The following is a 13,916-nucleotide window of genomic DNA, read 5'->3' as shown; positions in this document are numbered from 1 at the left end:
GAAGTCTCCCTACGTGGGACGGGATTGCCGAGGATGGCTGTGCCCCCCCCGGGCAGGCTGCTGGCAGAGGGAAGGGAGAAGGGCAGGAGCTTTTCCAGGCAGCAGTATCTGCCCGGGTCTCGGAGAGCATCCTCAGGAAGCAGCATCCCTGGCAGGGCACGGCTTCACACCCAGCAAAATTTGCTGTCCTCCCCGTAACCCCAAGGAGGGGTTTGCAGTGCTTCCCTCTCCGCCAACACAGGGCTTAGCCTTTGGGGGGTGTTCTCACCCTGGAGAACTTGCAGTTAAAGTCAAAATAACAGGAGTGAAGAAAATTGGTTTTGCTGCAGACCAGGCAGCGATGCTCCCCTGACTGCATCCCAAAAGCTCCCGTGAAAGTGGTCACATCTCTTTGCCGACACCGGGGCTGCCCTCAGCGGCTGGGGTGAAGGAGAAGGTCTATCCCAGAGACAGCCGTGGGGGGAAACCCTGAAGATGAGGGGTTATGTGCCTGCCCCTGCTGCACCCCATGTGCAACTGACCATCCCGAGGGACGCTGGCTGGGGGTGGTGTGGCACCTGGGATGCAGCAGCTCCCCAAAATGACTTGCTCGCCTCAATCAAATGCCTTTTCCCGCAAACAGAGAGGCGCCATAGGCAGCCCAGCTGGCTACAAGGGGTGTGGGTGCTCCCTGAGCATCTCCCCGCATCGCGTGGCCCTCCCCAGCTGGCCCTTGCACCGCTTTCCCTGGCCCGTCAGCTCAGGCTGGTGGAAACCAGGAGCCAACATTCAGCAGGGAGACAGCCCTAAAATGGAGATCCAATTGCTCTCATCTGCTCCTCGAAGAGCAACCGCCTCCTCGGGATGCTGCCCTTTCCCCTGCGACCGATTCAGTTAAGTGGAAAAGCTAATAAATGCCGAAGCCGGCGAATGGATGGGCGGGAGAGGGCCGCTTGGTCAGAGGCCTTCTGACACTTCCTCCACGGCGCAGGTTTTTCCCTCTCATCTGTTTTTGAAGGCAGATTTTCATTTACAATGATTTTCGGCGGTGGCCGAGCCACCAGCTAAAGGTCACCGCCGGCTTCGGAGGTGGAGGCGTGAGCTGGGAGTTCCCAATTCCTTCGGCTCCCCTGCCTCCGGGCACCGTGTCTCCTCTAATTAATTGTGTCCTTCCTTCTGCTCCTCTTGCGATGGGGTCCCCTGCAAAATGCTGTGGGGGTGGCATAAGGCAACAAGCTCCTTGCCCTGCCCACGGCGTTTGCCTTGCCTCTGGCGAGCTGCGGCCAGTGCGGGTGGCACCGCCATGGCAGAGGGCTCCCGCGGGGACGGTCACCTGGCGAGGGGCTCTGCATTCCTCCTTGTGCTCACCCCCCATCCTGTGAGCCCCCCGCTCACCCCCTCCTCTCTTTCCATCCCCTCTCTAGGGAGGAAGGTGCTGACCGGCTGCTCCAAAGCTCTGGGCTTTGCCATCCACGGGCTCAGCAGGATGGTGCCAGCCGGCCAAGCGCCCCCCGTGCCCCTCACGGTGCCTATGTGACCAAGCGGCCGGCCGGGACCTTCGGCACCGAGCCCGGCACGGGGAGCGCAGCAGCTCGTGGCCCCCTCTTTGGGGCCCACCGCCCAACGATGAGCGATGGCGGGTGGATCTCGCTCAGCCCCGCTGAGTTTGCCCAGCTCCAGCAGTACACAGACTGTGAGTACCCCGTGCCCCCCCTGCCTGGGACCACCATGCATCCCCCCTGCCTGGGGCAGGGGGAGGGGTTTTAAAAAGTCCTGTGGATCTGTGCCAGATTGGTGTCCTCCTGGAGAACTAGATGACTTTTTGGGGTTTGGATGGGGAGGCTGGGAAGGTCCCCGACCCCCCGCAGTGGCTGGGGGTGCACGGCCGTGCCTGCATGCCTGGAAGGATTTCACTGCGCACAAGCCCCCCTGCTTTAGGGGGACGCACATGTGAGCGCAGCTCGGTCCCTCCGAAGGCGGCCGGCTCCCACGTTCGTTAACGAAGCAAAATGCCAACGAGGAAAGCAGACTGGCTTTTCCTAAACACGCAGAGCTGCTGCACGGCTCGCCTCGGGTTGCCAATCCGCTGCGGTAATTTCACTCAGCACTTTTGCAGAGCGGCCCTCTCCTGCGGCTCCTGCCGAGGAGAGGAGGTTGGTGGTGGTGGTGCCGGGGGGTCCTGGGGCTGCCAGCGGCTGGGGAGGGACCCTGAGCAAAACCCAGGGGGCCGAAACCAGGTCCTCAGGGTCCTGCCTGCCAGAGAGCCGGCGTGCGGGTGTGCGGCAGGCGATGGAGAAGCGGTGCAGCCCAGGGAGGTGCTGCGAGCGGGGCAGGACAGGCAGGAAAGCCCAGCCGGGACCTGCGGGATGAAGGGAGAAGGGGTGTGAAATCTCAGGGGTGTCGCTTTGTGGGAGGCGGCACGGTCCCAGGGGTGAGCAGGCTCCTGCGGCTGCTCAGGGGACTGGGAGGCAAAGGGGACCCCATGAGCCGCCCCGGGGCTGTCCTCAGGGCTGCTGCGCATCATGGGGGCGATGTGAACCAGGTCGGGGCTGCCTGTGTCTACACCAGGCAGGGGCAGGCAGAGGTGTGTGTGCAGCATTGCTGTCTGCGTCTCCTCCTGCCTCGCCGGAGAACGGGCGCTGCTTGCTTGAATCACAGACCAAATGCCATCTGTAACGCTGAGCTCAGAGCACGTACGGCGTCTTGGTTTCGTTAATGAAAATTTGGCGAGCAAGGCTGCAGCGCGGGCAGCCTCCTCCTCCCCAGGAAGGTGGCCTGGCACTGGGCTGGAGGAGTCCCCAGCCCTGGGGCCAGGAACCCCCTCCTCGAGTGCACGCTGGCCCCCTGGTTGGGCTCTGTGACCCCCAGACCTGCCCCAGGCACCCCGGAGAGTCGTGGTCCAGTGCCAAGCTCCATCCCCAGCAGAAAGCTGTGGGGAGCAGTAGCCGGCGCAGCCCCCTGCTTGGAGAGAGGATTTCACAGTAATTAACAGGGCTGGCATGTCCGAGAGCCCTTTAAATGCATGTGCCTGGAGATATGTGTCTGAAGGTTAGGGCTGAACGTTCCCTCCCCTTGATCCTTTTTTTCCATTTTTCCCTTATTTCTCTATTTCGGAAGGACCGATGTCCCTCCAGCCCTGAGGACGCCCAGTCAGGGAAACTCATGGGCCGTTTCCTATTTGTGTGGAAGTTTGCACGGGGCAATATTGTTCTATGTCCTGACCCGGTTCACCTCGTGCTGTGATGCTGAGCAGACCCTAGGACAGCCCAGGGGGGCTCTTGGGCTCCCCTTTGCCTCCCAGTCCTCTCCCTCCTGGCACGTCCTGGAGATGCAGATGGGCAGCCCAGGGCAGGCTCCGGGGATGGCTCAGGCTGCCAAGGAGGTGCCAGCAGTGTCTCAGGGTGGGGGCAGCCCCCCAAAACCTTTGTGGAGGGGCTGCGGCAGGCTTTGTGCTCAGTGTCCCCCCAGGGAGTGCTCCGGGCTGTCCTTGCCCAGTGTTGTAGCTTTGTTCTGGGTCTGTATTTATTTACATACAGGTAGAAGGAAAAGGACCCATCCCTGCCAGCCAGATTTACATATATGCCCTGCCCTTCAAAGTATGGGGGGGGGGAAGCAGGGCACGGGTGGCCCTTAGAGAGGACCAGGAATTGTATACCCAGCAGATAAACCCGTCTGCACCATGCTCCTGGTGGCATAAGGGCAAAGGGGGCTTGCTGGCGCTGTGCTCAGTGCCATGCCCTTGTCCCCCCAGACTCCACCAAGAAGCTCAAGGATGTCCTGGAGGAGTTCCACGGGGACGGCGTCCTCTCGAGGTACAACCCCGAACAGGTATGGCCCTGTCCCCTCCAGCCTCCCCCCATGCTGCTGGCAGCTCCCAGCCCCCCACCAGCTCCCCCGGCCCAGTTTCCCCAGCTAGACGCAGCCAGGAGGAGGCGGGTCTGCCTGTCTGCCCCCTGTCTCTCCCCATGACCGTGCTCTCAGGACTGGGAAAGGTGTTCCCACACACAGCGAGTATCTTTCCCGGTCCCTGGCCACCCCAGGGAGCAGGCTTGCCATGGGACCATCCCACTCCATCCCACCGATGCTGCTGGGACCCCGCGGCTGCGCTGCCATCCCACGCTGGCTGCAGCGATTGAGGCGTCTCCTTGCCAGGCAGAAGCGGGGAGGGATTTACTCTCTCTTCCCCTAAAAGCAAATGATTTTGGTGTTGCCAGCATGGGGATGGGGAAGGCCCTGTGCCTTCTCGCTCTCGCCTGGGGAAGGTTGGGGTTATTTTTTCCAAGCGGTGCTTTCAGAGAGACCTATTAGTGCACCAGCAGGACGGAGCCTTGCATGGGGGATGTAATCACTAAGAAACGAGGCGAAACACAAAAAAAATCGGTGGGCTGAACGTGGCGAGAAGGGGCAGCAAAACGACCCCGCTATTCAAGGGCACCACAGGACCCTGGCTCCAGCTGGGGCCACGAACACCGTTGGGAAGGCAACGTCCTGATGCGACAGGGATGCCCAGCGGGGAAGGAGGAGGCGAGGAGACCTCAGGAGGATGATAGTCCCGGGGGGGTGGGGGTAGGCTGGAGGGTCCCACTGCTCAGTGCCCTGCCCCGGGGGGAGCGGGAGGCTTTCAGAGCACAGCTCGTTACACCCCTCTATCTCCAGCACCCCCAGCCTCCTTCGGCTGTGCCAGAAGGGCTGTATTTAATTCCTCAATCATTTGCTGAGCACCCGGCTCTGGCAGAACCTCCTGCCCCTGCAGCCATCTGCAGGGGTCCGCTAGCTGCAGACCCCCAGGCAGGTGAGGCGGCTGCTGCCCCACCACCCGTAACTGCCATCCCGCCCCAGCTCTGCCCTCCCTCAGCTCCTACCCCGTCTGCTGCGGCTCCCCTCCCTGCTCCCATGGCCGCTGGCCTGGCTCAGCTGCACTAGCCCCCAGCAGCCAGCTGGCACCAGGGATTTCTGGCCCTGCTGCCTCTGGGTCCCTTTAGGTTATATCCCACTGCTGGGATCTGGGAAGCCGAGTGGTTTTGGGAAGTTAATGTGCCTGGTGAGGGGGGCCCAGGGCACAGAACCCCCTCCACCAGCAGCTCCGCACCCCCATGGCGTGCCCGGGTCACCTCCACCATCCTTCTCTGTCCCCTCCCCAGCCCATCGACTACGAGGGCTTTCGCCTCTTCATGAAGACCTACCTGGAGGCGGACGTGCCTGAAGAGCTTTGCCAACACCTCTTCACCTCCTTCAAGCGGAAGATACACCAAGCCTCCCCCGAGACCCAGCGCCAGAGCCCCGGTGTCTCGCAGCTCACCACCCTCGGTGAGCCAGCCCAGTCCCCGCCGCCCAGCCAGGCACGCCGTGGCACGGTGGACTCGCTCCCACGCTGCCCCATGGGACCAAGGTTGCTGGGGGGCACCCGCAGTGGGTGGCATTGGGGCCAGCACCCAGCCCAGCATCCGATGGATGGGCTCCCGCACCCCTGCTCTGCTCCAGGGAGGAGAAGGCTTTCCCGGGGGGTGGGGACCCACAGGGCACCATGGCACTGACTCCTCCCTTTCCTCCGCGCGTTCAGAGCCCAAGTCACTCGACGCCGGCATCTCCATCCAGACCCAGGTGGCCTGCGCCCCTGTCACAGGTACTGGTGCTGGTGGCCACCGAGCAGGCGGCTGCACCCGGAGCAGGGGATGTGTGCCAGGCACCCAGCTTCTGCCATCCCCGGCCCCTGCCCGGCTGGATTCGCAGCACGTGGAGACATATGCTGAAAGGACTATAAACTGCAAAAGAACAGGGAGAACCCTCCCCTGGTGCTCAGCTGCCATGGTGGGGCACGGTGGCGGGGGACCACGTCCTCCCTGCCTGGTCCCAAGCACCATGGTGGCCAGCATCTGGGGACCGGAGCGCTACTGGGAACAACTGCGCCAGGCAGGAGGGTGAAGGGCCACTCAGAGAGCTCTGGGGTTGGAATGCTAGCCTGCTTTGGGGCTAGCAAAGAAGACCCAGGGCAAGCGACGAGCACCCAGGCAGGGTTCCTGGAGGAAGGGCTTTGCTGGGCACGGGCGCCCTGCTGTCACACTGCCCACCGGTGTCTGTCGGCTTTGCAGGGATCAATGGGAAAACGCTCCTAAGTGCCCTGGGACGACACACGCCTGAGCCCAAGAGCTGCCACAGCAATGCGGCTGAGCCGCAGCCGGCATCCCTCACCCCAGCGTCGATTGCCAACGCCTCCCCCAGCTGGTCCAGGTCGTCCTCCCAGAAGTCCACCACTGGCACTCCTTCTGCTCACAACTCCTCGGGCTCTTCGAAGATCTCCTCCGGATCCCTGCTCAGCCCTCAGTCGCCAGGTGAGCTTGGCTGGGGCTCCACAGGGGACACCGGCAGTGACAAGCCCTCCCTGGTTTTCCAACCCGTGGAGCTGCGCTTTGCCTTGGCGGTGCAGCTGGTCAGGTCCTCAGTGTGGTGATGGTGACCTTCCAAACTTGGTGGGTTCCTGGCATCTTGACACCTTTGCTTTGCAAACTTAAGCCGCTGGTCCCATCCTGCAGAGCCGGGCAATGTCTTAATTACCTGGCAGCATCTCCTGGTGAGGGGCGATTGGAGCGGTGAGTCACGGCTGCCTCCAGCCCCGCTCCTGCCAGCCACCGAGGAGCGGAGCGTTGGGAAGGGCCCCTCTGCCAGGAGCAGCCATCTGCCAAAGGCTGCCGCCGGCAGCGTGGGCTGTCCTGGCACCCCGGCGAGCCGCCCCGCCACCAGCCGAGCTTCTTGCTCCTTCCGGCTGGGTGCTTGTCTGCGGCAGGGGAAGTCCCCGTGGGGTCCCAGCACTCATCCCACCTGCATCCACAGTGCCGGAGGTGCGGTGGTCTGCGTGCCGGGGACCAACTGGCAATGCCCATCCCTGCTCCTGCCATGGCACCCATCCCCGTGTCCCCATCATGTGCCCAGCCCTGCTCCTGCCGTGGTACCTGCCCCTGTGTCCCCATTGTGTGCCCAGCCCTGCTCCTGCCGTGGCACCCATCCCTGTGTCCCCATCATGTGCCCAGCCCTGCTCCTGCCGTGGCACCCACCCCTGCGTCCCCATCATCTGCCCAGCCCTGCTCCTGCCGTGGCCATCATGTGCCCAGCCCTGCTCCTGCCGTGGTACCTGTCCCTGTGTCCCCATTGTGTGCCCAGCCCTGCTCCTGCCATGGCACCTCTCCCTATGTCCCCACTGTGTGCCCAGCCTTGCTCCTGCCGTGGCACCCATCCCTGTGTCCCCATCATGTGCCCAGCCCTGCTCCTGCCATGGCACCCAGCCCCACATCCTCTGCACCTTGCCCGCCCCACGCCAAATGGGTCCCTGCCCTGGACTTTGCACGTGCTGCCAGCCCCGTATCCCAGCTGGGGACGGCTCCTTGTCCCCCTGTGCGTGGCCCTCATCCCCTGCTCCCTGCCCGCAGGCACGCGGAGCATGGAGAAGAGGTTACCCTTCAGCCTGCGGAAGAGCCACAGCTCCCTGAAAGCCGCCCCCCCGCCGTCCCCTGCCCCCCTGGCCCAGGTGGTCCATCTGAAGGACATCGTCTGCTACCTGTCCCTGCTGGAGAGGGGAAGGGCAGAGGACAAGCTGGAGTGTAAGTGGGACCCTGGGACTGTGGACCCCCATCCCACAGCCCTCGCACCGAGCATGGGGTGCCCCAGTGCTGGGCTCTAACCGGCCACCGGCTTCTCTTCTCCCTCCAGTTATGTTTCGCCTCTACGATACTGATGGAAATGGCCTCCTGGACAGCTCGGTGAGCCTTCCCTCGGGAGAGAGAGCCAGGGCCGCTGGGGGTGCTGGAGACACGCAGGGCCCTTTTGGGGTGCCTGCTCCCCCAGCGAGGCACTCTGAGCTAAAAGAGGGCTGTGGGAAGGGAGGAGGAGGAAGGCAGCGGCGCAGCAGCCCTGCAGCGTCCGGCAGCAGCTCCAGAAAATCCACTCACCAGTAATTGTAGCTCTACATCAGGTCACGGTGTTTCAGCAAAGGAAAAAATCGTGCACAACATCCCCCCCCTCCCCCTCCCTGGGATGTTCTTCTCTTTGTCCTTTGGGTATCCCACTTGAAACTCATTGCAAGTAAAAAATCTGTTGTATCAGAGCAGTTTTTCCGAGGGAAAACCCACTGCAGGTTTTCTGGCAGAGGAGAAAGCAGCACCCAGCACCCACCAAGAAGTGGGGTGTCACTGGCCCCCTGTGCGGGAGGGGGTCCGGGACAACCTTGGATGTATCAGGGTCATAGACCTCATATGTCCCCAGTTTGGGGGCTTGAGGCTGCACACTCCGCTCATGCCCGAAGCGTCCCTAAGTGCCAGGCGCCATCATCTTTCTGTGCTCAGGAGCTGGATCGTATCATCAACCAGATGGTGCACGTGGCCGAGTACCTGGAGTGGGACTCCACCGAGCTGAAGCCTGTGAGTGCCGGGGCTTGGGGGGTCGGCGGGGGGTCTTGGCAGCCAGCGTTCACAGGCAGCATCGCTGTCTCACCGCATCTCCTCCAGATCTTGAAGGCGATGATGGAGGAGATCGACTACAACCATGATGGGACTGTGACGCTGGAGGAGTGGATCCGGGGTGGCATGACCACCATCCCCTTACTGGTCCTCCTGGGGATGGAGACGGTGAGTGCCTGCATGGGGACCTGCTTTGGCCGCATCTAGCCGCTGTGCCCGCTCCCGGAGGAAAGCTCGGCGCTGGCGGCGCTGGAGGGTGCACAGGGACCACGGGAGGGCACCCTACCCCCAGCAACGCGCCGCACGCCCGTCCAACCCTGCCTCTGCTGACCGGCCTTTGCCCTCCCGAAATCTTTACAAGCTCCATTTTGAGCTGCGGTTGTTGCCAGCCACCATGCCCGGGCAGGCTGGGCTCGCTCCTTGGGATCGTAGCGTGCCCCGGTTCGATGAATAGTTAATCAAAAAATGAGATGAGCACCTAAAATCCCAGTGCCTCTCCGGGGGTGAGCTTCAAGGAGCAGAGGTGGGGTGGTTTGGGACAGCCCCCCCTTATTTCCCTGTGGGGTTTTTTTCATCCTTTTGGGCTGCCTTTCATCGAGGTGCGTTCCTGGTCATCAGATGACAGCTTGCAGGGAAAATCTGGGGTTTTGCTCCCCTGGTGATTTGCTCAGCTGGGTGTTTGCTTCCCACGGAAAGGTGGCGGGGGGCCGGGGCGGGGGGTGGGAACAGGTTTTCTGGCAGGAAGATTCAAGAAAATGGGCAATTTTAAGTGGCTCGTGCCCAGACCCAGATGCAAGCAGTTTGCTTTGGTCACCCCATGATGGCAGTGACCTGACCCCAGATACGGAGTCACCTCCTTCCCGTTGGCCACTGGCAGAGCATCCCTGCAAGCCGGGCTGTGCCAAGGGGCCATGGGGAGCCGGAGCTCGGTGCCTGGAGCTGGATGTGCCCAGGGAATGGGAGGATGCGGCAGCAGGGATGCTCGGGGAAACAGCGGGGAGCAGGGGCAGCCAGTGGTCCTGCTGGGAGCGAACTCCCACAGCCACACTGGGGGCTTTTATGGGATGAAAAGCTGATAACAGTGGTGGGTTAGGACCCCCGGCAGAGGAGTGACCCCCCTGGCCTTCCGCTCTCCTGCCCTGCAGAATGTGAAGGATGATGGGCAGCACGCCTGGAGGCTGAAGCACTTCAAGAAACCTGCCTACTGCAACTTCTGCCGCACCATGCTGCTGGGGGTCCGCAAGCAGGGCCTCTGCTGCTCCTGTGAGTCGTGGACCCTTGCCAGACCGTCACACCCCCAAGCCGTTGGCTCCCACCCCATCCCTGTGCCCCAGGGAGCGAGGACTGGTCGAGCCCTGCGGGTGCCTGGGGTGAGCAGGGAGGGGGCAGCGACCGTGCCAAGGGGTAATGCTCACCACCTTCTTCTCTCCCGCCAGTCTGCAAGTACACCGTCCACGAGAGGTGCGTGTCCAAAGACATCGCCTCCTGCATAAGCACCTACGTGAAATCCAAGAGAAACACGAGCGTGAGTAGGCGGCTGGCACGTTTCTGAGCTGGTGGGTCTCCTGTAGAGCCTCCCTGGAGGCAGCACTGCGCTGGCCCCTCAGTCTCCTGCCCTGGTCCCCCATGGCTTTTTGCCCTGGATTTTCCCCTGGGTAGCAGCTCGTGGGCATTCCCAGCATCCAGAGCCTGGCAGGGTGGGCTCCATCCCCCGGGAGACCCGCAGGACCCCTGGCCCCGAGGTTTGCCGCAGCTCTGGGTGGGGAATGGGTGGCCCCGATGTGCTGTGTGGAGCAGCAGGGAGGGAAGGTGGCCCTGTGAGGGGCTGATTTGGGTCAGCCAGCATCCCTGCATGGTGAAAATCACGGCAGCAGCCCTTAGCGGAGAGGAGATGCCGGTGGGTCGGTGAGTGCTGCGCCCACAGTGCCCTCCTCCCCCCCGTGCCTTGCAGGTGATGCAGCACACCTGGATCGAGGGCAATTCCCCCGTCAAGTGCGACAGATGCCATAAGAGCATCAAGTGCTACCAGGGCATCACCGGCCTGCACTGCGTCTGGTGCCAAGTCACTGTGAGTATGTGGATGCTGGGAGCCTGGGCTGCACCCAGCACCGACCCGGTGTCCCCTGCCCGACGTCCTTTCCTCCCATTCCCCTCCAGCTCCATAACAAATGTGCCTCCCACGTGAAGCCGGAGTGCGACGGGGGCCCGCTGCGGGACCACATCTTGCTGCCCTCCTACATCTGCCCTGTCGTCCTGGTAGGTGCCCCCTCCTTGCCGCTGGGCGGGCAGCAGGGAGCCGGCAGGGCATGGCCATGGCTGACCTGCCTCCCTCGGCACTGCCTTCTCGGGGCGGCGCGCGCATCCGCACCTCTGTTCCCCAAAGGACAGGCAGTCCCACTGCCGGAGATCGGAGAGCGACTCCCCTGCCAGCACCAGCCCCGAGGACAGCCAGGGCTTCAAGTTCAACTCCACCACGGTAGAAGGGCAAGGTCTGCAGGTAGGATGCCGCGTTGGGCTGCTGGGAAGCTATGTCCTGGGTACGTGCCGAGCCCCATGGCGGCCAGATGTTCGCAGCCGCCCTTTCTGCCCTCCAGATCAGCCCCCGGCCTGGGACACACCCCCTCCTGGTGCTTGTGAACCCCAAGAGCGGAGGAAGGCAAGGGGAGCGGTAGGTGGGGTCCTGCCTGGGGAGAGCATCCCCCCAGTATCAGGAGCTGCCGGTCCCTCCGGCTGCCCCAGCATCACTCCCAGAGCAGGACTCGCCCCTGCGGCATCCATCACTCCTTTCTTTCCCCAGGGTCCTCCGGAAATTTCACTACCTGCTCAATCCACGCCAAGTGTACAACCTGGACCGCGGCGGGCCCGCGCCAGGGTACGGAGATGCTAATCCTCTGCCCCCCCCCGCCAGTCCCTGCTCCCCCACATCACCCCTTGTCTCTCCTGGCTTTCTCCAGGTTGAGCTTTTTTCGGGACACTCCGGATTTCCGCGTCCTGGCCTGCGGAGGGGACGGCACGGTGGGCTGGATCCTGGACTGCATAGGTGAGCGAGGAGTGACTCCAGCAGAGCATCATCCGCCCGTGTCCTTGGCAATCAGCCCCGGGTTCCCAATATTCCCCTGGCGAGAGCAGGACCAACAGCATCGCCCCCAGGCTCCCCCCACCTGGGGTGCCAGCCGAAGAGGGACATGGAGAGGAGAAGGGAATGAGCCCTTTCAGCCCCAAACCTCTCTTTCTTTTGAATTGCAGACAAGGCGAACTTGGTGAAGCACCCGCCGGTGGCTGTCCTGCCCCTGGGAACGGGCAATGACCTGGCCCGGTGCCTGCGCTGGGGAGGAGGTGAGCCCAGGCGAGCATCGCCCAAGGGGCGGCTGGCCCATGAGGACCACCCGGTGCGGCTGGGTGGGTGCTGTCCCGGGGACCCCTCCCACCTTTCAGGGCTGCATCTCGTTTCATCTGGGAGAGCCGTGTCTTTAGGTGAAATCTGCCGCCGCTGCAAGGATGAGCCGGGCATTTCGCTGGTGCCATAGCAGCTGCCCTGGAAACTCGGCACCCAACTGCCTCTGGCTCCATGTGACATGGCCCTTCGTTCTCCTTCATCCTCCCCAGACACCCACCTTGTTTTCCTTACAGGCTATGAAGGAGGCAACCTGATGAAGGTCCTGAAGGACATCGAGCACAGCACAGAGGTGATGCTGGACCGCTGGCAGATAGACGTCATTCCCAGTGACAGAGAGGCCAATGGAGACCCTGTCCCATCCACCATCATCAACAACTACTTCTCCATCGGGGTGGTGAGTACTGAGTGGAGCAGGGATGGGTCTGGGGGACAGGGATAGGTCCGGATGGCAGCCCAGGGTGTAGCACACGCGCATTTTAGCTGGAGAGAGGGGCACAGCACAGGGCTAGTAATAGGTGGCCGAAGGGTGCCATGCCCACCAGAGCCCCCCGGCCACGGCAAAGCAGAGGGAAGAGCTCCAGAGGGGAGTGGAGCATGGGAGCTGTTGCTCCAGCACAGCCACAGCCTCAAACCCACCCGGATCAGTGGATTCCCAGTGGCGTTACCCACACAGGCGGTGGGAAATGCCTCGGCTGCCATGAAGCAATCCAGCCCAGTGGGTGCACTCAAGGGATGCCAGCCCCCAACCCTGCCCTCCCCGTCTCCTCCTAGACTCATCCTTAGCCCTCTTCTGAGCCAGCCCCGAGTTAATTCCCGGGAGCAGGGGCTGGTTCCTGGTGACATCCCAGAGAGACCATAAAAGCCTTTCGAAGTGTGTGCTGGAACTCTACGTTTGAGCTTGGGTCTCCCAAACCAGGGACTCTCCCTCCCTGCTCTTCCTTGCTCATGTTCCCAACCTCCCTTTGCCTCCTGGGGTTGTTTTTCTGCTTCTAACAGGTTGCCCAGAGAGGTTGTTGAGGCCCCATCCCTGGAGGTGTTCAAGGCCAGGCTGGACGTGGCCCTGGGCAACCTGGACTGGTGGGAGGTGTCCCTGCCTATGGCAGGGGGGTTGGAACTTCATGATCTTCAAGGTCCCTTCCAACGTAAACCTATGATTCTATTCTCATTTGTAGTGGCAGCACTTGAATGCGTAAAGAGGCATGGAATTTCTCTCTTCTCAGCTGGGAATGTTGCAAGAGCAAGTGTGTGAGGAGCTTAAATGAGGTTCAGGGAAGTTTGAGGTCCCGGGGACGGGATGAGATCCACTGGACAGCCCACCTGAAGCTTTTGCCAAGACGGCACCCATCTGCAAAACCCCGCTTTGGTGCTCGGACCTACGTTCCCCCATGTTTTCCTGTCCCAGGGAGGTTAGGGAGCCCGGGGAGGATGGTTGCCCTGTGGCACGGGGGCTTTCCCCAGCCCCGGGGGTCTATCCTGGGAGCAGCAGAGTGGAACGTGCTTCTCTTCCAGGGGGCTTGCAGTGGTTTCATCCTGGGCCACCGGTGCCTGAGCGGTGTACCTGACATGGGTCACCCACGTGGCCGTGCTGCGGGATGCTTCTAGTGTCACATCAGCTCAGGGGGTGTCACTGCAGGTGGCATTTGGTGACAGCTTCCGAGTCGGGCTTAAACAGCCCCCAACCTGCACAGGAGAGGTTGCGATGGGTTTCCAGGAGAGATGCCACCCTGCCAGGGGATTTGTGGGGGTGCTGGCTCCTGGGGTGTCCCTGCTGCCCCGCCAGTAGCCCTTCCTCCCTCCCTCAGCACCACCTCCATGCAGAGCCCCTGTGATGAGGGAAGGAGGCCAAGTGTGCTAATTATGTCTCGCTTAATGAGCCCCTTCAACGCTCTGCAAGCAGCCAGGCTGAGGGTGCCTCCATCACCCCGGCACAGCCCCTGTGCTGCGTCCCGGTCCCACGGGGGCTGGTAGCGAGGGCGAAGAGCTGAGCCCCCTTATCCTGGCGTGTGCTGGTGGGGCGCAGAGCAGGGGGGGCTTCTATTTCCCTGCCATGCCACCGATGTCCCTGCGCTCCCTCTCCCCGCAGGACGCCTCCA

The 13,916-nt window shown here is 62.7% G+C and overlaps 1 protein-coding gene across 1 annotated transcript in view; it reads left to right on the top strand.

Annotated features, from left to right (window-relative positions):
- Positions 1 to 1,605: 1,605 nt before the first annotated feature.
- LOC104293575 (diacylglycerol kinase beta-like) overlaps positions 1,606 to 13,916 on the top strand; it is an 18,455-nt gene continuing 6,144 nt past the window's right edge. The window contains exons 1-19 of the mRNA XM_009893088.1: positions 1,606 to 1,672; positions 3,731 to 3,807; positions 5,121 to 5,286; positions 5,540 to 5,602; positions 6,069 to 6,308; positions 7,401 to 7,571; positions 7,681 to 7,730; positions 8,313 to 8,387; positions 8,475 to 8,594; positions 9,572 to 9,689; positions 9,863 to 9,951; positions 10,378 to 10,494; positions 10,584 to 10,682; positions 10,810 to 10,923; positions 11,021 to 11,094; positions 11,224 to 11,298; positions 11,381 to 11,466; positions 11,673 to 11,762; positions 12,057 to 12,214. Of these exons, the coding sequence (XP_009891390.1) occupies positions 1,606 to 1,672; positions 3,731 to 3,807; positions 5,121 to 5,286; positions 5,540 to 5,602; positions 6,069 to 6,308; positions 7,401 to 7,571; positions 7,681 to 7,730; positions 8,313 to 8,387; positions 8,475 to 8,594; positions 9,572 to 9,689; positions 9,863 to 9,951; positions 10,378 to 10,494; positions 10,584 to 10,682; positions 10,810 to 10,923; positions 11,021 to 11,094; positions 11,224 to 11,298; positions 11,381 to 11,466; positions 11,673 to 11,762; positions 12,057 to 12,214 (2,049 nt within the window). The remainder of the gene's footprint in view (positions 1,673 to 3,730; positions 3,808 to 5,120; positions 5,287 to 5,539; positions 5,603 to 6,068; positions 6,309 to 7,400; positions 7,572 to 7,680; positions 7,731 to 8,312; positions 8,388 to 8,474; positions 8,595 to 9,571; positions 9,690 to 9,862; positions 9,952 to 10,377; positions 10,495 to 10,583; positions 10,683 to 10,809; positions 10,924 to 11,020; positions 11,095 to 11,223; positions 11,299 to 11,380; positions 11,467 to 11,672; positions 11,763 to 12,056; positions 12,215 to 13,916) is intronic.

The sequence above is a fragment of the Charadrius vociferus genome, unplaced genomic scaffold (genome assembly GCF_000708025.1).
Source record: "Charadrius vociferus isolate BGI_N301 unplaced genomic scaffold, ASM70802v2 scaffold559, whole genome shotgun sequence".
NCBI lineage: Eukaryota > Metazoa > Chordata > Aves > Charadriiformes > Charadriidae > Charadrius > Charadrius vociferus.
This window is presented reverse-complemented; position numbering and strand designations above follow the sequence as displayed.